Source organism: Rhinolophus sinicus, chromosome 6, assembly GCF_057876585.1.
Source record: "Rhinolophus sinicus isolate RSI-liver-muscle chromosome 6, RSI-T2T, whole genome shotgun sequence".
Taxonomy (NCBI): domain Eukaryota; kingdom Metazoa; phylum Chordata; class Mammalia; order Chiroptera; family Rhinolophidae; genus Rhinolophus; species Rhinolophus sinicus.
The window spans coordinates 47,271,487-47,294,353 of NC_142506.1; the positions used below are offsets into that span (position 1 = coordinate 47,271,487).

The 22,867-nt window shown below is 47.5% G+C and overlaps 1 protein-coding gene across 2 annotated transcripts in view; it reads right to left on the minus strand.

Annotated features, from left to right (window-relative positions):
* The window catches only part of GNG4 (G protein subunit gamma 4), a 45,514-nt gene that overhangs the window by 5,814 nt on the left and 16,833 nt on the right, over positions 1-22,867 (minus strand). For both annotated transcript variants that reach the window (XM_019747008.3, XM_019747009.3), the window contains exon 3: positions 17,423-17,531. In XM_019747008.3, the coding sequence (XP_019602567.1) occupies positions 17,423-17,521 (99 nt within the window). In that variant the 5' untranslated portion in view covers positions 17,522-17,531. The remainder of the gene's footprint in view (positions 1-17,422; positions 17,532-22,867) is intronic.

The window sequence follows — 22,867 nt, forward strand, 5'->3', positions numbered from 1 at the left end:
AACACGATTTTCTGGCACTCTAAGAGTGGCTCCCCTCTTGCAGCAGGCCCACAGCACACAAGTTCAAGAGACAGCCGGCTGTATAAAACGTTAATAAAAATAGGAAGTTAGAGTACTCGTTATGGCCAGGCGCTGTGCCAAATGCCTCATCTCACGAATGACATCATTTAACTCTTTTTTTTAAAATAGTTTCAGGTGTACAAAACAATGCAATAGTTAGACATTTATACCCCTCACAAAGTGATAGCCCCCCTCCCCCAATCTACTACCCCTCTGACATCGTATATCCCGTAGCTGTTACAGTTCCACTGACTCTATTCCCTGTGCTGCACTGCACATCCTGTGACCACATATATATACATATATATATATATATGTATATATATATATATATATATATATATGTATATATATATATACACACATATATACACACACATATACATACATATGTATATATATAATTATAGTTGACATTCAGTATTATTCAGCTTCAGCTTCAGGTGTACACAGTTTGGGGAATATAATCAATAATGTTGTCAAGATTTTGTAGGGCAGCCTATGGACACTTGTCTTATTAGGGAGACCACGTCAGGGATGGTGTAGATGCCTGATCATTTAACTCTTCTAAGTAACATTCTTAAAGCCACTTTACAGATGAGGAAACGAAAGCACAAAAGTTAAGAAATGTGCCCAAGGTCACGTACTCAGTAAGAGAAAAAGCCAGACTTTGAAGCTAAGCAGTCTGGCCACAAACTCCATAGGCTGCAGGAGCCTGATTAATTGATAATGAAAACCGGAACTGCCGAGTGCTGGAATGCTCTGTGTGCTGGGCCTGCATACTCTCTCCTTGCAGACCTGCTACCTGGGAACTCACATGACCAGAAGAAGAGTGCTGCACCTGGAGTTTCTTAGGTCATTTCATTTACGCTAGGGACAGTCTGGCTAAGGAAACACTGACAGGTAAATCTCAGCTGGTCCCCGCGTCCTCTCCCTCCGCCCTGGGAAGCGCTTGGTGGACCCTGCCAATGTCACCTCCAGGGCTCCTCCCTCAAGGCTGTGCCCTACACACTGTTAAAGTATTTAAACAAGGGGGCCCAGGCTGAGGTGGCTTTAATGCAGTGGCAGCCTACTTAAGCTAAGACCTAAGCCAGTCAGTGCCCTTCCTGGAATCTGAGAAAGAGAAACTTCAGAACAACCAACTTCAGACAGACAACTAGACTTTCCCAAACAAGGCAACCACTGAAGCCATAACCAACCAAATAATTGCTTTGCTTTGCTTCAGTGTCTTCTCTGTGAAAACCTTTCTCCTGGCTCCTGGCAGTGCAGTGCCCCTAACCAGCTTTGGTTTCGTGCTGCCTGATTCCAACTGATGTACATGCAAATAAACTCGTGGAGGGTTTTAGTGTGCCTCCGTTTACTCTGTACCAGCACGATCCAGCTGGTCCAAAGTTGGCTTGTTAAATTATAATTACAGCTTCCTTCCGCTTGATCAGTTTACCTGTTCAGATGCTTGTATGTGGGTGGAATTGACTCGTTTAATTTCCTGAGAGCAACCGCCAGGGGGCGATTCACTGGGGGCTGCTGCACTGTCATCCTGTAAGTACATCCATCAGTCCAGGGCACCTCGGAGGAAGCTCAATACATGTGGCCTTGGGGGACTGCCTGGTGGAGGAGAGAAGGGGCTGGGCCGTGTTCCGGTCTCACATCAGTGTATCTGCGTCCCCTGCAGTCCCATGTCTGTCACACCCTAACAACTGTGCTGTTTGCGTCTGGCCTTGCTGGATGGACACAGGTCTAATCTAGGGACATTTCTGTCACATCCAAAGGTGAGAGTGCATTTGCTGCCACAGTTTTTCTTTCAAGAAAACCAGCTGTCCTTAGATTGCCTCCTGCTGTTGTTTTTGGATCACAGATGCGTTTGCTTAGGTATAACCACGCTCCTCGTCCTGTCTGTGTACCTGTACAAACACATAATGAAGTTGCAAACGCCCACTGGAAAACTGTGGATCGGGGTTGCTTCCAGGAAATACTGATTTCCTAGATGCGCTCAGTTATTGAAACAACATTGGAAAGGATGACCTGATAGCGTGAAGTCACCATACAACGAAAGCGTCAAGGGAGTTCTCACCTCAGCTGCAGCCCCTCATCTTAGAGTGTCTCATGTCCCTTTATCCTGTATAACCTCAGAACCCTGGCTTAACCCTGAAGTTCGTTGTAATGTGATCTGAAGAGATAATACATGGAATGAGAACCTGAAGGAACCTCACAATGAAAGGTGACCTCCTGACACTGAGCTTGGTGTCCACGTTTTCATTAACCTAAACCCGCGTTTAGGTCCAGTGGGAGGGTTTTCTTAATCAGCTCTAGACTGATTGTTATGGTTGAGCGTTTCCTTCAGCACGTATCCAATAGGGGTGGCAGACACTGGCCAAATCTTGTAAAACATCTGCCATCCTTGGAACATAAAATAAACAGTTCACGTTCAAAGAAAACATTTTATTCTGGTTGGGAATTTAAAACTCCTTACTCTGTAAGCTTTCTCATCAACTGTCAAGTCTGCTTTACCTCAAGTCCTCTGTTAGGAATTGCCTGGAGCTTCTCTGCCTCCTCTCCTTAGTACTGAACTGTTAAGAGTTACAAGATAACAGATGTTGAAAAGAATCGGAAAAAATAAAAGAATCGGCAGCCTGGGAACAACTGTGGAATTTTACCATTACATTTCAGAGGAAAAGAGGTGATTAAAACAGCCCAAGTTAGCACATAATACCAGTAGTTGCACTATAATTACAAGCTCCAATGATGGGAGAAAATGTTGCAATTACTATAGTCACATTCCACGACAAGACAACTGACATAATTACTATTCTGGCTGTGACACCCACTGCATTTATCCTTTGCATCTGAAGTGAGTATCTCACACCAATTTCTCAGCAACCCTAGCCTATTGAACAATACTACTTGGAATCAGTTACAAGCTCCTTTGATGTCTGTTCCTCCCTGCACCCCAAGAAAACAAAGCAGGATTATAGCCAAGGGCACAGCCTCCACGGTGCAATGGTGCCTAGACAAGGTCAAACTTGGTGGTCACTCCAATGTATGAAATCATATGCCGGCAACCCGTGTGAAGCCCTCAGGACGTTACAGGTCTGGGCTTCACCCCTAAGTTCTGAGCAAATATAACAGGGTGAATCCTTGGGGATTTTCTTTTCTTCCTTCTAACGCTGGGAAGTATTTGAGATGAACACACCGGTTCCTAAGGGCAATCTCTGGCTACGTCCACATTCTGACGCCGTGGACTGAATGTGTCCCCCAGTTCCTCTGCTGAAGCCTTCACCTCCAATGTGACGGTATCTGGAGGTGGGGCCTTTGGGGGTGACTAGGGCATGAGGGTGGCACCCTCATGAATGGCATTAGTGTCCTTATAGAAAGAGACACAAGACACGGGATCGCTCTCTCTGTCCTCGCCATGTGAGGTCACAGCAGGATGGTGGCCATCTACAAACTAGGAAGAGAGCCCTGGCCAGAACCTGACACGCTGACACCGTGATCTCGGACTTCCCAGCCTGCAGAACTGTGAGCAATGAATTTCTGCAGTGCAAGGCACCCAGTGTATGGTGCTGTTACAGCAGCCCAAACGGACTGACGTATGGATTCCAGTGGATCCCAGCAACTACTCTGTATCACTCCAGATCAGTAAAGGCAATTATCAATCGTTGGTTAATGGCCTGTATGGGGAGAGGCTTCGCTCACCCAGTGGGTCCTCGGCCACAGACAGTATCTAGTGGGGCATAGGTAAGGTTGTACCTGGAAGAAACCAGATGGAGGGGCAGATATGTGTGAATCAATGAGTAATCTAACAGAATCCCTCTCTGAACTCTAAAGTCAAGTGTCCATAATAGGGGATTCCCTGTTTGATTACACTTTGAGAGGTAAATCTAGGATGCCTGAAAGAATTTGAATATTCCCAAGTTCACCTACGTTAGAGCTGTTATTACATGGCCTTCACCACCAGAATAGCAAAGCCCTCACTTACCATGTTTCCCTGAAAATAAGACCGGGTCTTACATTAATTTTTGCTCCAAAAGATGCATTAGGGCTTATGTCCAGGGCATTTCATCCTGAAAAATCATGCTAGGACTTATTTTCCGGTTAGGTCTTATTTTTGGGGAAACATGGTAGCTTGTTTACAGTGATCGACCCAGATCCGTCCTGGGCTTGGACTTAACCAAACCCTTTCAACAGGTTGATACATGTCCTATCTGACTCTGACTACCTCTCAGTTTTGATATATCTCAGTTTTCCACAAAGGAAGCCATAATTCAGTCATTTTGCAAGTTCACCAAAATAGTAATTTATTTGGTGATAGAAACTAGTGAGTCACTCAAAAGGTTTCTAGGACATAGTTAGAGGTGAAAGATGAACAAGTAGGTTCCAGCTCTAGAGGGTTCTAGAAAGCCAGTGGCATCTCTAGAGAGGAACCACGGGGCTGTGAGTCAGGAAGCGATGTCCTGGCCGAGCTGCCCTCAGCACGAATAAGCTGGGTCACCTGGGCAAGACCAACACTTGGCTTCATTTCTCGCTCCTGTAAATGAGAAGAGCCATCCTTGCTGGACTGTGGCTAATGGACATTGTGACAAACACACACTGCCTGTCATCATGTCATTGTTCATCTGGCTGATTTCTGATAGGGCTGAAAGGATGTCTGAGAAACAGACAGGAGTAAGTTTCTCAGAAACGATCAGGGCAGCTGGGAGCCCACAGTGCCCCCAACCAAACACCCCGAAGTGGAAGGGCCCTTCTTGTTCTTTAAACACATCTTCCATCTTCTTGTTCTCTTTGATTTAATTCAAGCATCTCTTTTTTTTTTCTGACACCTGTTCTAGAATTGTTCACTCACATCTCCCTTTCTTTGAATTTATTTCTATATTTGATTGTAGGAAGTTTATCATCTGAATCATTTAATTTCTAAAGGTCTAGGTGAGAGCTATGCAAGTTTCTGGTAGAAGATGAGAAGATGAAGAGAAGGGTTAAACCTAAATTGCTAAACTGGCAGAAGCTGGAGTCAGGAAGGGTAAGTACAGACATATTGAAAGGCAAATCTATAAGCACTGCCTGTGGACCTTTGGCTGGGTCAAATGACATAATTTCTATTTATTTTCTTTTAGAAATGTCATTCTTTTGCTCTTACTATCATTTATCATCTGCATTACATCCCTTCCCTGGACTTCACCAGATCCTTTTCAATGTCTGCCAGTGACTTCTCAGAAAATGATGATCTCCCTGATTTTGCTCTTTTTCAATTTTAACCCCTTGTTATTCAGGTAGCAAATGTTTTTCTTACTTTGTTGATTGGGAGGTTTTTACCACATAAAATCATTTTTAAATGCAGCCAAAACTTTCCTTTATGCACTGGATTTTGTGATATGCTTGGTCTTTCCAAACTCATATTATATAAACATTTCCCTAATACTTTTATGGTTTTGTTATATCTAAATCTTTTGAGTGAATTGTAGCCCCCCCAAACTCAGATGTTAAAGCCGTCACCTCCAATGTGACTGTATTTGGAGACAGGGCCTTGGGAAGGGTAAGGTAAACTGAGGGATACGGGTGGGGTCCTGATGCCAGAGGGTGGGGTATATTTATAAGAAGAGGAAGAGACACGAGAAAGCTCTCTCTTTGAATGAGCACAGGAAAGGCAGTGAGAAGGTGGCTGGCTGTAACTGAAGGAGAGAGATCTCATCAGACAATGCAGTGGGCACATTTCAGCCTTGAGAACTGTGAGAAAAGAAATTTCTGTTGTTTAAGCCACACAGTCTGTGTTCTGTTGTGGCAGCCTGAGATGACTAATACAATCCATCGGAAATTTATCGGCATAAAATTAGTGTATGTAGCTTTATTTTCCAAAGTGCTAGTAATTTCCAGCAACATTTATTAATAATCTGTTCTCCACTGATTTGAGATGCCATCTGGATCATAGTCCAGATTCCCAGTACTTGTGTTTAGAGGCTGCCTATTCTGTCCCCCTGATCTGTCTATTCCCAAAGGAGTGTCATAAATCTTAAATACTATGCTTTTATAATACATTTTAATACCTAGGAAGAAAATTCTACAACTCTCCCTCATTGAACACATATACTCCTTTTTTTTTTTTTAATTTAAATAAACTTCCTGGTATTCTCACACATTCATTCATCTGATTGAATTTTAGAATAAATTAAAGTTTACTCTCTCCAAAAACAGAAATAGAATTTTTATTAGATTTGCACTAAATGTACATACGAAGTTAAAGACAGTAGACATTTTTACAGTATTGATTCTGCCTATTCAACCACAAGGCAGCACTGTATTTTTTTCAAGTCTTCTTTTGTGCCCTTCTATGTTTTGAGTGTTTTTAAAAAATGTATGTCTTACACACTTATATATGGCACTCTCAAAATCATTTTCATTGTTTAAGAAATAGTTTTAAAAGATTACTGAGGCTGACACTTATTCCCAACCATTGCCACCCTTAATTTCATTGCATTATGGTCAAAGAATGTGGTATGAACCATTTCTACTTTTTAGAATGTACTGAAGCATTCCATGAGTGGTACTTACAGAAAGTGTTCTTGGTAGTTGCTGGATAGAATTACACACACACACACACACACACACACACACACACACACACACACATCTCAGACCAACTTTATTAATTTTATGTATTAATATATGCCTACTTCTCTTTTTTCTAGTTTATCTAACAAGGACTGGGAAAGACACACTCTTACACAATTTGCCCATTTTTCTGACATTTCCTCATATTTTGCATTGTGTATTTTTGATATAATTGGATCATATGGTAAGCTATGTTCAGCTTTGTAAGAAACTGCCAAACTGCCTCCCAGAGTGGCTGTACCATGTTGCATTCCTGCCAGCAACGAGTGAGAGTTCCTGTTGTTCCACATCCTCGTCAGCATTTGATATTGTCAGCTTTCAGGATTTTAGCCATTCTATTAATAATAAATGTGTAGTGGTGTCTCACTGTTGTTTTAACTTGTAATTCGCTAGTGATACATGATGTCAAGCATCTTTTCATATGCTTCTTTGCTATCTGTATCTTCTTTGGTTATCTGCTCAGATCTTCTGCTCTCCCCCCCTTTTTAAAAATAGGGTTGTTTTCTCATTGTTGAGTTTTAAGAATTCTTTGTGTATTTTGGATATCAGTCCTTTATTATAATAAATATGAATTTGCAATGATTTTCTCCCAGTCTGTGGCTTGTCTTTTCAGCCCCTTAATAGTGTCTTTCACAGAGAAGTCTTTAATTTGAATGCAGTCCAGATCACCAACTTTATCTTTTGTGGATTATGTTTTTGACATTGTATCTAAAAACTCATTACCAAACTCAAAATGTCTAGATTCATTGTTTTTTTCCACATGTGGATGTCTAGCTGTTCCAGCACCATTTGTTGAAAAGACTATTCTTTCTCCATTGTGTTATCTTTGCCCCTCTGTCAAAGATCAGATAACTACATTTATGTGGGTCTACTTTGGGGCTATGTGTTCTGTTCCATTGATGTATTTGTCTGTTCTTTTGTCAATATTACTCTGTCTTGAATACTTTATAGTAAGTCTTGAAGTCAGGTAGAGTCAGTCTTCCAACATTGTCTTCTTCAATATTGTGTTGACTATTCTGGGTTTTCTTTTCTTTTCTTTTCTTTTTTTGCCTCTCCATATAAACTTAAGAATCAGTTTGTCAATATCAACAAGATAACTTGTTGGGGATTTGACTGGGATTGTGTTGAATATATAGATCAAGTTAGGAAGAACTGACACCTTACTAATAATGAGTCTTCCTATCCATGAACATGGAATATGTCTTCATTTATTTAGATCTCCTTTGATTTCGTTCATGAATTTTGTAGTTTTTCTCATATAGATCTTGTATAAATTGCATATATCTGGTATATTTTTGCCTACCCTTTTACTTTCAGTCTGAGTCACTTTATTTTAAGTTATTGTCCAACGCAAAATATATTGTTTTTTAAATTAAATCTGAGAGTCTAAATTAGTTGTCCCACTTAGTACTTATTGTCAACACAGATAGATTTGATATTGCTTCTGTTGTTTTATTTTACCTTTTTAATTTTTACACTCTCTTTTGTTTTCTAGTTAATGGTGTCCTTCCATGAGGAAAACTATTGGTAACATATAATATGCAAGAAACTATTACTAATCAATAAGGAAAAGATAAGTACCACAATAGAAAATTAGGCCAAGGGTAGGAATAGGCAATTCACACAAAAAAGAATTTAACATATGAAGTTAGTTGAAGCAGAAGAAGAGTCAATGAAATATATGTTAAAATAATGAGGTAAGAACAATCAAGAAACAGTGTGGCATAAAGGTGAAGCGTGAAGTTTCAGGAGCCAGACTCCCTGGTTCCCCATCCCTGTGCTACCACCACCTTCTAGCTGTCCAATTTGGGGCAAGTTATTTAATCTCCACAGGCCTCAGTTTCCTCCTTTGTAAAGCCAGAATGTTAGTACCTGTTACGGAGAATGGTTATGAGAATTGAATGAATTTAATAGAAATTGTTCAGAACATCAGATAGTAAGCACTCAATAAATGTTGCCCATTATTATTACTATTATTATTATCTATGAACTATCAAATTGGGATGGCTCAAAGAATGACATTGGGAAGAATTTGGAGAAACAGACACTTCACATTGCTGATGAAGTACTGCTGGTACCACTTTTCATAGGAAAATCTGATACTGATTCAAACATTTCCGAATATATAGTTTGACCAAACAATTTTCAGTCTGTAAGAACAACCAGACATGCACAAATTTTATCTACCAGTGTGCTCGCTGCAGTGCTTTTAAAAAAATAATACTGAAAAATTGGAAATGGAAATGTCCAAGGATAGGAGACCCCTTAAATAAATTACTGTACATCAGATGATGGAGAAAAGAGATATTAAAAATGACATTTTAGGAGAGTACCTACTGACCTGGATATATAATCACAATATACTCTTCAATGGTAAATCAGGTTGCAAAAAGTAATAAATGTACACTATAACCCCAATGTTTTAAAAAGAAAGATATGTAACTAGCTGGATGGAAAACCACGAAAACGTACTGGTTATAGATCATTTAAACCTTCTTCTTTATACTTTTCTATGTTTTCCAAAATTTTCTAAAATTAAAAAGTACCATTTTTATGAACAGAGAGCTAGCATTATTCTCAAAACAAGAATTAAAGCTCCCGGAAAAGGGACCTCTACCCTTATAACCTCACTTCGAGCTGCTGGATGTTTGCCTCTTTCTCTGAGAAGACTTAAGTATGCTACACACTCACAGGTGTATCTCACTCATCTCCTACGTTTATGGTTTGAAAACAATTTAAATAGAACAAGGAGACTACATATAAGCTATATCCTGAAGACTTTCAAATTCCATTTTTGTGTCCTTGTATATTCTGTCTAAAATGCTTTTCTTTTTAAAGTTTATTGGGGTGACAATTGTTAGTAAAATTACATAGATTTCAGGTGTACAATTCTGTATTACATCATCTATAAATCCCTGTCGTGCAAGAGACCCTGCTCGCTGCGCCATTTGTCATGCGGGACGGCCTGCGGGGTCTCTTGCACGACAAATGGCGCAGCGAGCAGGGTATGGTGCCAGCCAAAGCTCTCCAAAGGACGGTGGAGCAGTTTGTGCGTGTGAACACCCAGTCTGAGGAAGACCAGGAGGAGCAGTTGCCGGAGAGCTGGAACCCCGTGGAGGGGTGGGAGGACGTGGACGGTTTTCCCACCAGCACAGGAAAAGCCATGCAGCTGCTGGAGAGATGGAGCCCCGTGGAGGGGTGGAAAGATGTGGACGGTTCCCCAACCAGCACAGGCCGGAGAAAGCGAAGGTTGTTGCAGCCCTGTGGGCCGGGAAGTTCCTGCTCAGGCAGCCTGGATGCAGGACTTGTAGTCCCAGGAGGTAACGCTTGCTGAGTCCTCCGTGGGAGATGAGGGTGAGGTCAAGGTTGTCCTTCACCCCCAGGACAGCCCTGGTGAATGACTATGGACTATGGGGAATTGCCTTCCATCCCTAATTTAATGGACAGCTTGACTGTTTGCTTGGGAACATACCACCATGTAGTGGAACTGGGGGATATTTGCTTTTGTGTCTTGACTGGCCGCCATTGAGAATATGTAAGCACCTTGATTGTGAGTCGCTGTTGTTCCAGCAGGGTACCCTGAGAGGCACAGAGAGAGTGGCAGTGCCCTGAGAGCCCTGGCTGAGTCCAGGAAGTCTGGCTGAGCCCTGAAGATACCCTGGCTGTGCCCAGGAAGTCGGGCTGTTCCCAGAGAGAGTGGCAGTGCCCTGAGAGCCCTGGCTGTGTCCAGGAAGTGTGGCTGTGCCCACAGAGAGTGGCAGTGCCCTGAGAGCCCTGGCTGTGTCCAGGAAGTGTGGCTGTGCCCACAGAGAGTGGCAGTGCCCTGAGAGCCCTGGCTGTGTCCAGGAAGTGTGGCTGTTCCCAGAGAGAGTGGCAGTGCCCTGAGAAATCCTAGCTGTGCCCAGGGAAACTAGTGGTACCCTAAGAAGTCCAGGAAGTCTGGCCGTGCCCAGAAGTACTGGTGGTGCCCTGAGAAACCCTGGCTGTGTCCGGGAAGACAGGTGGTACCCTAAGAAGTCCAGGAAGTCTGGCTGTGCCCAGAAGCACTGGTGGTGCCCTGAGAAACCCTGGCTGTGTCCGGGAAGACAGGTGGTACCCTAAGAAGTCCAGGAAGTCTGGCCGTGCCCAGAAGCACTGGTGGTGCCCTGAGAAACCCTGGCTGTGCCCAGAGAGCCTGGCTGTGTCCAGGGTATTGCATTCACCCCCAGGCTCCTCGCACAGGTCCCCTCGCGGAAGACGCTTGTCGCGTAGATTGTGAGGCGAGAGCCTGTAGGGGTGGAGTGTGGGGGCAGAGCCCCAAAAAGTAGTTTCCAGGCTCTCGGCCTCACATAGACAGGTGCTGGCTCAGGTAGTAAATGGCCAACTGTGATTGCATGGCCATCAGCTGTGGCTAGTTGGCCGTCAGCTGTAACCAGTGAGCCATTGGCCACTAATATAACTGCTGTGGCTACACTAGCAGAAAGAGAAGAGCAAAGAATGGGGGCTAGCAAGAAGATGGCGGCTGGGCTGGCAAGTGTGCGGTTTGCGGACAGTGTGAATCCAGCCTCCATTGAGAGTATAGTGCCGCCAGCGAGAATATAGTGGTATGACTCCCCTACCTATGGCTCCGTGGGTGTTCCTTTTTGGCCTCACCATATCCTGCGTTCTTGTATGGGGAGCGGGAGCAGAGACCCCGCAGGCCGTCCCACATGACAATCCCATTGTGTGTTCACCACCCAGAGTCAGTTCTCTTTCCATCACCATATATTTGATCCCCCTTACCCTCATCTCCCACCCCCACCCCCTTACCCTCTGGTAACCACTAAACTATTGTCTGTGTGTATGAGTTTTTGTTTCTCATTTGTTTGTCTTATTCTTTTGTTGTTTTTGGTTTACATACCACGTATCAGTGAAATCATATGGTTCTCTGCTTTTCCTGTCTGACTTATTTCGTTTAGCATCATACTCTCAAGATCCATCTATGTTGTCACGAATGGTCCTATTTCATCTTTTCTTACCGCCGAATAGTATTCCATTGTGTATATATACCACAACTTCTTTATCCATTCATCTATCGAAGGACATTTTGGTTGTTTCCATGTCTTGGCCAACATAAATAAAGCTGCAATGAACATTGGAGTACACATGTCTCTATGTATAAATGTTTTCAGATTTTTGGGGTAGATACCCAGGAGAGGGATTGCTGGGTCATATGGTAATTCTATTCGTAATTTTTTGAGGAACCTCCACACTGCCTTCCATAACAGCTGCACCAGTCTGCATTCCCACCAACAGTGTATGAGGGTTCCTTTTTCTCCACAGCCTCTCCAACACTTGTTATTATTTGTCTTGTTGATGGTAGCCATTCTGTCTGGGGTGAGGTGATATCTCGTTGTGGTTTTTATTTGCATTTCTCTGATGATTAGTGATGTTGAGCATTTTTTCATATGTCTATTTGCCATTTGGATGTCCTCTTTGGAGAAATGTCTCTTCAGGTCGTCTGCCCATTTTTCAATTGGGCTGTTTGTTTTTTTGTTGTTGAGTTGCATGAGTGCCTTGTATACTTTGGATATTAGCCCTTTATGGGAGGCACTGTTTGCAAAAATCTTCTCCCATTCAGTTGGCTGCCTCTCTAAAATGTTTTTTGATCATGTACGTATTCTCTTTTTTTTCAAAGCACCAAATTATAAAAACCTCAGTGTCAGAGAGTAAATGGTAATGTTCCTTTTTTTTCTTTCTAAAGCTATTTCCCTTTTACAAACTATTTTCTCCAATTTCTTTTTTAACCTTTACGGAGACGGACTGAAAACCGTCATTACGCGCCATGACCTAACCCCCTTCCTTTTATGCTGGTGCTTTCAGCACGTCTCCCTCCTCAATGCCCATTTCCGTGCCGTCTCTTAGCATTTTACTTTTAGCACAGTCATCACCTGTCATTCTTCTTTTCCTGCCCTCACTTTTTAATAGTCTATAGAACACAGGCTGACACAGACCTATCAGTCAACACTCAGGAAATAAAGCTCGGGTAGACACAATCTCAGCCTAACGGCAGCCCTCTTGGGGACTGTTAGCGCCCCACAGATGTTGGAGCGGTCCACTATAGGCCATCGGGCGAACAAGAGAGACTGGCCATAATGTTGCTTGGCCAATTTTCCCTGGCAAGTCTGTCAGCTGTTTCCTGGTCCCTGGCTGGGAGCTACTGGTTGGCTCAAGGTTGTCCGTATACCGCCAGAGCTCACGCGGGATTGGCCCAATGCCAGCAATTCCCTTTTCCTCTGGGACAGAAGAATCAGGCACCCTGGGGTGCCACATGGAGAGGCAGCTCCCAAGCCTGCTGGGGGCCTGTGTCCTGGCCCGCTGACCTCTGTGCCTCCCTGTGGGACAGACAACACATCTCTGTAGCTGAACTCCCGCCTGGCTCCGCAGGCTGGCTCCGAGACCATCTCTTCCCTGCGAATGCCTCCTGTGCTTTGCTCAGCTTGTATCTGCCACGATAGCTCGACAAATTCTCCCCATTCGGAGATGCACATCACATATGCACTTTTCTGATAGACTTTTATATTGCTTGAGTCTCTAATGAATGAGAAAAGAATAAGACCATGGGTCTTCTTTCCCTGAGGACCAAAAACTTACGAAACAGTCATCTTTTATGTGCTCTGTTTCCTTTTTAGGATCCTGCGCATTATTGTACAAGCTTTTTGCTTTTGGGGAAGCCATACAGGTTCTATGTGGAATGTTCCTTGTGCTTATGATAATGTTTGCTACTTCCAGCAGCTGATACAGGTTCTTACAGAGGAGCACCCAGCTTTGTCAGGAAACGCTCTGGTGGGCTGCTAGGCAGCACGGAGAACAGTCCGGTGGGTGCTGGGGAGCAGGTGGGCGCTTGGGGAGAGGTCTGAGTGGGGGAAGGTGTTGACAAACAGTAAATGAATGAAGGTGGGGGGCAAGAAGAGCACGGAGGTTGTGCATGGAGGGTGTCTGAACCCGCCTGGGTGTGGGCTGAGGGCTGGCTGTGGGCCATGTGGGCCTCCCTTCCTTCTACGTCCCTGGCAAAATCTGGAATGAGTCTACATTGGCATTAGTGCTTTTGTGCAAATGGTGTTTTGGGGGGACAAACAGGACCTCAGGATGACAGTGGGTATTTCGGCTACATTTTTCCTCCACGAACTGCCCAAACTCTCGGAGTTCACACTGTCGCTTTTCATTATCTTTGCAACCGCCCCCAAAACAACTTAACGCAGTTATTTCCCTTCTCCTCCTATTAACAGGCTTCTCCTTGATTCTCATGAGCTGCAAAAGCCATCTTTTCCTCTCTCCCTCCCTCCTTCCCTTCCTGTTAGACACTCTGCCAAGCACCATAAACCGCAAAGCATGGAGCCGGAGCCAGAGCCAGGCTCTGCAGTTGGCCACACACCGTGCCAGCCATGGCTCCTTTCTGGTTTCATGCTGGTACCTGCCCTCGTTGGGCTGTCCTCCAGGTCCCCAACAGTTGTGCTTCCGCTTGGGAGACAGCTCTGTGGGACTCGTAATTGCGATGATTTCTTCCGTGGAGCCTCCAGCTGTTTCCCCCGCAGCCTGTTCTTCCCTGTCTCTAGGGCCCAGAGCACGCTCGTTTCCTGCCTGCACGCTCCCCACGCCATCAGCCTGGACTTTGCTCCCTTCAGCGGGACCTGGCATTCCCGGCACAGTGTGTGATTTCAGTGAATTCCACCAACTGCTCCTCTTCTCCTTCCATGTGCTTCCCGCTATCTCCCTTTTTCCTTCTTCCTCCCCTGCAGTCACCTCTCACCCACCTAGAAAGTCCACTTCCTCTCGCTGATGGACCTCAAGGTCCTTAACAAGGTCAATGTGGAGTGTCCCGGATGGCTTCCCCTTCTTTCCATGTATTGATTTTATTGTCTGGATAACTGATACCAATACACATTGTTTTTGCCAAGAGTTGCACCAAGTAGATTTTCCACCAAAGCCACACTGATCCCTGAAGCAGGGGTGTCCAGTGCCTCACACCACGTGTGAGCTTCACACCCGTCACAACAACCAGATGGAAACTAACCAGGGGTGGTGAGGACAAGGAGAAATGGCCCCCTGTGCACTGGACAGAAAGCAAAATGCTGCGGCCACTATGGAAACCAGTCTGGGGGTTCCTCAAAAAGCTGAACACAGAATGACTGTATGATCCAGCGACTCCACCTCGGGGAGTCCACCCAAAAGAAGTGGAAGTTGGGACTCAAGCACTTGCACACCCATGTTCACGGTACATTATTCACAAAAGGTGGAAACAACCCAAACGTCCACCAACAGATGAATGGATACAGAAAATGTAGTACATACAGACAATGGAATGCTATTCAGCCATAAAACGGAATGAAATTCTGACACATGCTGCAATGTGGATGGAACTTGGCTAGTGAAATAAGCCAGATGCAAAAAGACAAACACTGTATATTCCACTTATATCAACGAGGCACCTAGAATAGGCAAATTCATAGAGACAGGAAGTAGAACAGAGGGCTGGGGAGGGGGGATTGGGAGTCCGTGTTTAATGAGTAGATGTTGTTTGGAATACTGAAAAAGTTCCAGCGACAGATGGTGGTGATGGCTACATTATATTGGGAATTTGGGAATATACTTAATGCTACTGAATTGTATACTTAAAAATGGTTCAACTAGTAAAATACATTATGTGTATTTTATCACAATTAAAAAAAAAAGTAAGCGTTCATGGTTGTGTGAGCAAGAAAAAAAATGACAAAACGCGTGTAACTGCGGCTGTGGCAGGACACGGCTCCCCAGGGCCACCCCTCGCCCCAGGCAGCCCTGCATCGTCTCTTCCACGACAAAAATGCTGCCAATTCTGACGCAAACTGGACACGGCGTCACTGGCCCGCTCCCTGGCATCACCAGAGTCTCCAGGTGCCTCCGGGAGGCCCTCTCAGGGAGCTTGAAGCCACATTTTCAGAACAGTCACCGCTGGAACTGCCTATTTCTCTGAACACCATCTGAGTAAGAGACTGAGTGGCTTAGGATTTCTCATCTTTCTTTGCGCATGTGCCTTTAGTGACCCTTGGAGAGCCCTTTCTGTAGGGAATTTGGTCCCCACAATGACTGTCACAGGTGAGGATGTTATTACAGAATTTATCTTCCTTGCCAAAGTAGAACCCCCGGCACGGCAACTGTCCTGTTGCTGTAGCCGGTACCCGCTATCCTTCCGGTCCTCTGGACAGTCGGGGGGGTTCTAACTTCCCTCTCCCCAGGGTCCCCCACATTTAGCCTCCAGGTTCTGCTAAATTCCCCGGTGCATTTTCCTGTCCAGCCCCACCTTTGCTCTCTGCTCCACACCACACCTCCTTGCCTCTCCCAATTACTTCTGCAGCTTCAACTGCCTTCTGGCCTGACTCTACCTACTGCTGACAGATGAGTTTACCTCATGGCTGTATACCCAGTCGTTTTCTGGACTGTACCTGTGTACACGGCAACCCCCAGGTGTCCACAGCCGCCTTCCCAGCAAACCCGCCTCTCTCCTATGCAGTCCAACTACTCGACATGAGACGTGATCGGTTCACAGCAGCCTTCCGTTTCCTCCAGTGTCACCTGGGCACCAGCTCACAGCTCAACCCCAGGGAGTCTGCTCTAGCACTGTGGCAGCTGCATTGATTCGTGTTTCCACCCAGGACCATGCCAGGTGCAGGGATGTTTGTGAAGAGAGCGCATCTCACCACAAGCGTGGTCCTCTCGGCAGGTGTCTGTCCAGTCTATGAGCCACTGCAGCCCTCCCTCTCACTTCTAAGTCCCTCTTGCCCTTTTTGGAATCACTTCGTTTCTTGCTCCCTCCTCTCTCATAGAGAACAAGGACTGATGTCTGACTGGTAGTTGGTTCAGTGCCCACAGGATGCAGAGGCTCTGGTAACAGGTCCACTGGTACCAAATGCACCCACGCTACCCCTTCCCCAACTCCTCCTCGGTCATGTCACTTTCCGTGCACGTTCCTGCTTTCTGGCATAGTGCACACCCAGGGGAAGGGAGTGACTATCCCATGGCCACAGGAACTGGGGCTCTCTGGCCATCACTCAAGCATGAGGGGAGGTCTCGGTGACAGGAGCCTAGGGGAGGGACTGCTCACTCTGCTAACGAAGGCCTACTCAGATTCAGTCTTTTTCGAATCCCAGATGCCTGGGCAAGCCCCTCGGTTTTGTGTCCCCACAGATCACAGACACAGGGGACTCAGGTTTCCTGGTGTTAGCTTCTCGACAGGGCTCCAACCCTTTTACAGAAAATGAACCTAAACAGCATTTCAGAGCTTCTTGCTCACTTAAGTGGCATCTGGAGAGAAAGGGGCTTCATCTGACTTCAGCTCTCCCAGCACGAAGGGATACAAACACGGAGCATGGCTCAGGGCTTCACTCCCAACCGTGCCCGTCGCAATATCCAGTGTGGTCTAACCTGCGAGTCACTAGATCAGGCAGGAAAACTATGACTGACCTCACGGTTACACTCTCCTCGCTTATTGGCATGACAACACAGCTAAATAGAGCTGTGATGACCAGGAGTCTATTTCTGGAGACTCCTCACGGAATTCACGCACACTGTGGATTCTGCATTATTTGGGTCCGCGGGCACACTCAGAACGCTGAAGCAAACACTCGTCTGCAAATGTTACAGCAGCCAGAGTTGGCTGGATGCTCTGCTGTGTGTTACACTAACTCCCCCACAGCTGCCTTGGAAATGGGAGGACTGCTCTGGGCGGGGTTTGGGGCAGAGGGTCAGGCCACCTGGTGGTGCTTACCTTCACCCGGTCCATGCAGGCTTCCATCTTTAGCTGCTCCACAGCCTTCCTGGCCTGGGAGATGCTGGTGGTGCTGCTACTGGGCATGCCTTCCTTCATCCTGCGGCCCCTGAAACGACCGAGGCCAAAGGGTTGCAGGGGCTACTGTTCCAAAGGTGAGGCACAGCCCTGCTGGGCTCTCCCCTTCCCACCCGCTTCTCCGTCCAGCCAGAGCGAGTGGTGAGCACACCCTCCTGGGATAAGAAAAAGGAGTGCTCACTAGAGCCCGATGCTTTTGCCTGGAAAGACTTTCTCAGCCCGGGGAGAGGGCGTAGAAGGTAAGAGATGGTCCCAGAGCTACGTCACTCCCCCCACGACTGGAAGTCATACCGTGTCATCTGTATAGTGCTTTGTTAGTTAGTAACAAGTCATTTTCCAACATATTTGCTCATTCACTCCTCTAGCAGCTCATGAAGTTGGCAAAACATATTAAGTTCTTTGTTGTAAGTACAAAACTCAGAGAAATTAAGTAGCAGTGATAGGTCCCACAGACAAAATTTGTGCACCCAGAACACAAACTCAGAGCCTGAAAGCCAAGCTCAGGGTCTCATGTGGCCTTGCCCAGTCAGCTGCAGGACTAAGCACACGTTTCCCACAATAAAAGTGCTTTATTACTAATTTAAATTTGCTGTCATCCCAAAAGTTTCCATACTTTGTGCTGGGAGTTTGTCTTTAAACAACAGCGTTTTCTCTCTCTCTCTCTCTCTCTCTCTCTCTCTCTCTCTCTCTCTCTCTCTCTCTCCCCCCCCAAGCACAGATTTGCTTTTCTAGAAGAGGGAAGAACTTCTCCCTGACAAGACATGTAATGACACCTGAGGAAGAAAACACCAGAGTGCCGATAACTCTCCACAGGAAGGCGGATGCCACAGACTAGTTACCCCATCTAACAGGAAACTGCTCGGAGGAGGCCTGGTCACTCAAGCCTGAGAGCTGGGGACCTGGGGTCACACAGGTGATGGTGGCTTCTGACAGTGCACTGGGAGGCTTGGTGTGTAGATCACACTGGGTTTTTCCCACACACGCCAACTCTCTGGCCCAGACGAGGCATGATAATGGCAGCTTCATTTGTCCACAGGCAATTTTAAAAAAAATAAAAGTTTCTTGTTATAAGACAAAGATCAGTCACGTAAGTCAGAGTTTAACAGGTGCGTGTGCCCATCTTGGCTGGGGACTTTTACTCAACAGGAAAGAAGGAGAACCATGAGGAACTGGGGGTTTTGAAACCTGGGGGAGCAGCCACCCACCCCCCAACAATACGGAGATGTGCATGTGTGTCCAGGTGTGTGCCCACGTGCCTGCGGGGCACACTCTGTGCCAGTCTGCATGTGTGGCTGTCCCTCTGGGAAGGTGTCCCTGTGTCCACGCAAAACGAGGGAGGAGGCACGATCTTGTTCCCAACCCTCCCCAGCCTGATGCGAGTGAAAAAGAACTCTAAAATCATTGCCCTAAGACGCCGACCCTCCCCTCCCATTGCAAAACCCACTCTTCTCCTCCCCCTCATTGACTTTGGGCTTCAGGAGTTGGGGAGGCTGGAGGTTGGCTGAGAAGGAAGGCGCGTCCAGGATCAGCAGGAGCGAGGCAGAGACACAGGGGAAGGGCGGGGGAAGGCTCCGGGGCTTTGCCCTGTGGGGAGGTGTGTGTGTGTGTGCGCGTGTGGGAGTGAGTTGTGTCTGTGTGTGTGACAGCATGAGAGAATGGCAATCAGTGAGTGTGGGTGTGAGTGAGTGCAGGTATGAGTGTATGAGTGTGTGACAGTGTGGGTATGGGTGTATGTATGGGTGTGTGAGTGTGAGTGTGTGAGTCAGAGTGAGTGTGTATGTGTTTGTGTGTGTGTGTGAGAGTGTGTATGAGTGCGTGTGGGAGTGAATTGTGGGTCTGTGTGACAGTGTGAGAGAATGGTAATCGGTGAGTGTGGTTGCATGTATGTGACAATGTGAGTGTGGGTTTGAGTGAGTACGGGTATGAGTGTGTGTATGAGCGTGTGACAGTGTGGGTATGGGTGAGTGTGGGTATGGGTGTGAGTATGTATGTGTGAGTGCGTGAGTGTGGGTGAGTGTGGGTGAGTGAGTGTGTGAGTGTGTGTGTGTGTAGAAAATGTTACCAGCGCAACCAGAGCCCCGTCAGACCCCCGGCCCTGTGGGATGGCTGCTTCTAGAACGCCCTGATCCGGACTCAGCTCTTTCCTCCCTTTGCCCAGCTGAGAAGGAGGGTCGTTCCCACATGACATGCTCCACTCACATGCTTCAGATGGGAGGGAGATCCTGTTGAGCTGTGTTTTCCTTTCTGTGTGTGTTTGGGGGGGTGGAGCCCCAGCACCTGGGAGTGAGACTCACTGCCCCTCCCTTCCTGTTAGCCTCTCCATCCCCTCACGCCCACCACCTGTGTCCCCTCCAGACCACTTGGTCCACCACGAGAAGGGCTTTGCTCCTGGGCTCTGGCACTGCGCTCTGACGGCAGGTAGCCTTGGACCATTCCTCTCTCACTCCCTCCTCTTCAGCCTCGAAGCACCCATCCGCCCACGGCTGTCTCCTCAGTCACAGCTGCTCCCAGCACCAGTCACCTGCACAGGCAGCCTAGATGACACACCCAGCTCTGCCATCGTGCTCTCCCAAGGCCTGTCCTCTTTCCTCTGTCACTAAAACCTGACCCCGGATCCTCCAAATGCATCCCCCTCCACTCACACGGAAGGGCGACTGCTCAGCACAGCAGGGGAACCCCCATGCTGGGGCTGGTGCCATTACACAGTCACCATCCAGCCTCCGTGGGTCCTCAGGGTGGACGGGCAATCTGTCCCCATCCACAGTCACCCCTTTCCCTCCTGGCTAGTTCAGTCTTCAGTCTCCATCATTTCCTCAGCACCTGTCATGTCATCCTGAGTGGATGACCTCACTTCCACCGAACAGACCAAAGGCCACTCAGGTGGAACCTCCTCCACTCCCTTCCCACCCCCAGGTCGCCCTTATCCACTGCGAACTTGCTGCCACTCAGTACAGTGGTCGCTCCTCGCACTGCGGCCACCCACAGCTGCTTCAACCTGCTGTCCCAGCCAGCAGGGCCACCTGCTGCTCCAGGGGCTGAAATGCCACACTGTCACCTTCCCGCCTGCCTTGCAGGGGGACCAGAGCGCATGAGCTTGTCCTCATCAATAGGACACATGGGAAGTGTGCAGAGGCCTTGTAGGAAAGGTCTTTCTTCTTAGTGGAGGCACGAGAGGAGAGATTCCCCATCTTTGGCTGCCGGCTTGAGTCTTGCCGTACTGACCACTGGGGACTGACCCAGGGCAAAGTCAGGACACTCCCAGAGAGACCCCCAGGATTCCTGAGTGGGGTGTGTCCCAGGTGGCCCACTTCTGACCCTCGACCTGGAAAGCATATATGCCTCAGGCTCAGGCCGCATGTGGGGGCCACTGGTCACGTGCAGCTGTAAGTACCTCCCCATCGCAGGCTCATGCCTCACGTGAGTTGACCCGACCCCTCGACAGCTCTGCCCCACCACTCACCCCACGTTCCCATAACGTCATGCATCTGGTGCCTCATCCTCAGCACATGGCAGATATTTCTGTTTTCTTCATCACCTGAAAGCACCACCACCACCACCAGAAAACCCTCCCGCTGGCAGTTCCCACCCTTGCTCAGGAAGGAGGTGGAGAGATAAGTACAGATGCCTGAGAAACTGAACACAGAGATACTGAAAGTATGGATGGAGGGCACTTTCCGGTCGATCGAGGGGATAAGAGCCTGCCCTGACTCACTGAGCCCCTGCTCGCTGCTCCTCGGGGGGCCGGCACCCCATTTCCAGGTTGCCACCAGTGACTGCATGCTGTGTCACGTGTGCGTGTTCACACTCTCTTTCTCCCTAAGGTTCCTCACAGCACATGTACCAGGACCCAGCCTGTGACCCCACACACGTGGGCATTTATCTGCATTTCGCAACCTCTGAAATGACCGTGGCCCGTATCAGACGTGGAGAAATCACTGTTTCTACTTTACTGTCCCCTCGAGTTGCAAATTCACCTTGCATGGCATCTCATGTACATGAGGGACTCTGGAAACCAGTTCTCTTTGAATTTTCTTGGGTGTGTAAAACCCCAGGAGATCTTGATGAAATGCAGGTTCTGGTTGAGTGGGTTGGGGACTGGCCCAAGAGCTGGCATTTCTAACAGGTTCCCTGCTGTTCTGTGGGCCAATCTCTGAGTAGCCAGGCTCTGAATGACTGAACATTAATACTGGGAGGCAACTTGTCGGTCTGGGTTCAATCCCTTTATTTTTCAAATGAGGAAACATGTAGAAGGAGGTTCAGTAACTGAATCCCACCAAACTCTCTAGTGGGAGTGAAGGCAGCACTTTCCCTGATGCTGCTGTCGCTTGCCCACCATCACGCCCATTCCCCCTCACCCACTGGGGGATTGAGGGGGCAGAGATATAGGATTTTATCCCACACACTTGTCTTTCCCAGGACAGACTCATGCCTCAAGCGATCTTAACCTTGTGTGACTTGGACTGAGGTGGCAGGGAGGGCCCCTGTCCCCCTCCCCAGGCAAGGTAACCCAGAGAGATAGCTGGTACTGGAGGAAGAAATGGATTTGGCCAAAGACAACCAAGTCTTTTAAAGATGCGACCCTATGGGAAGGTTCCTGAGCTCTCCCTCCCCCACCTGGCCAGGCACTTCTGGTCCCACTTGAATAACATCTCTGCCGTTTGGAGAGCATCCAGACACCACACTTCTACGTGAGCTAATGACTGTCTCTCTCCATACGCATATGTGTGTATGTACATCCCACCTTGACCCAAGAAAATAAAGGAAAGGGCAGACAGAGTGGAGATGGAATGAAATTAAACGTGCACCTTGGCTACCAGTGGGCCACAAACTTGATTCTCGGCTTTGTAGAAGACGAGGCAGAAGGGAAATGAGACACCTGCCCGGGGCCGGGCTCTGTCACTGCTGTGGTCGGATAGCCCCCCCTGGCATGCAGGAGCGCTCACACACAGATAGGGTTCAGGGCAGGTTCTGACGGGGGGGGGCTGCACCTTGCGGTGTATAACTCAGTGAACAGTCGGGCGTGGGCATGCAAGGTGGGCCAACCCCCGGTGCTGCTGGTCTGACGTGACTAGGGACAGTGTTAGAATTTCTGGACCAGTGGATGTCACTGTGCCTTTCCGGCTGTCCTCCCCAACATGACCTCTCTCCACAAGCTGTTGGTAAGTACGAGCTGGCAGCATGCCAGTCTGTCTCCCTGAGAGACAAGCGACTGCCGACTGCTGGTGAGCACAGATCCCCAGCCTGAGGGACCACCCAGCTTAGACTGCAGGGCGAGGGGAGTGAGGGTATCGGTCGGCCTCGCGTTTGTCACAGCGAGCAGCTGGAGAAAGAGCTTGCCTGAGGGACATCTCTTTTCCTGGGGGGTGG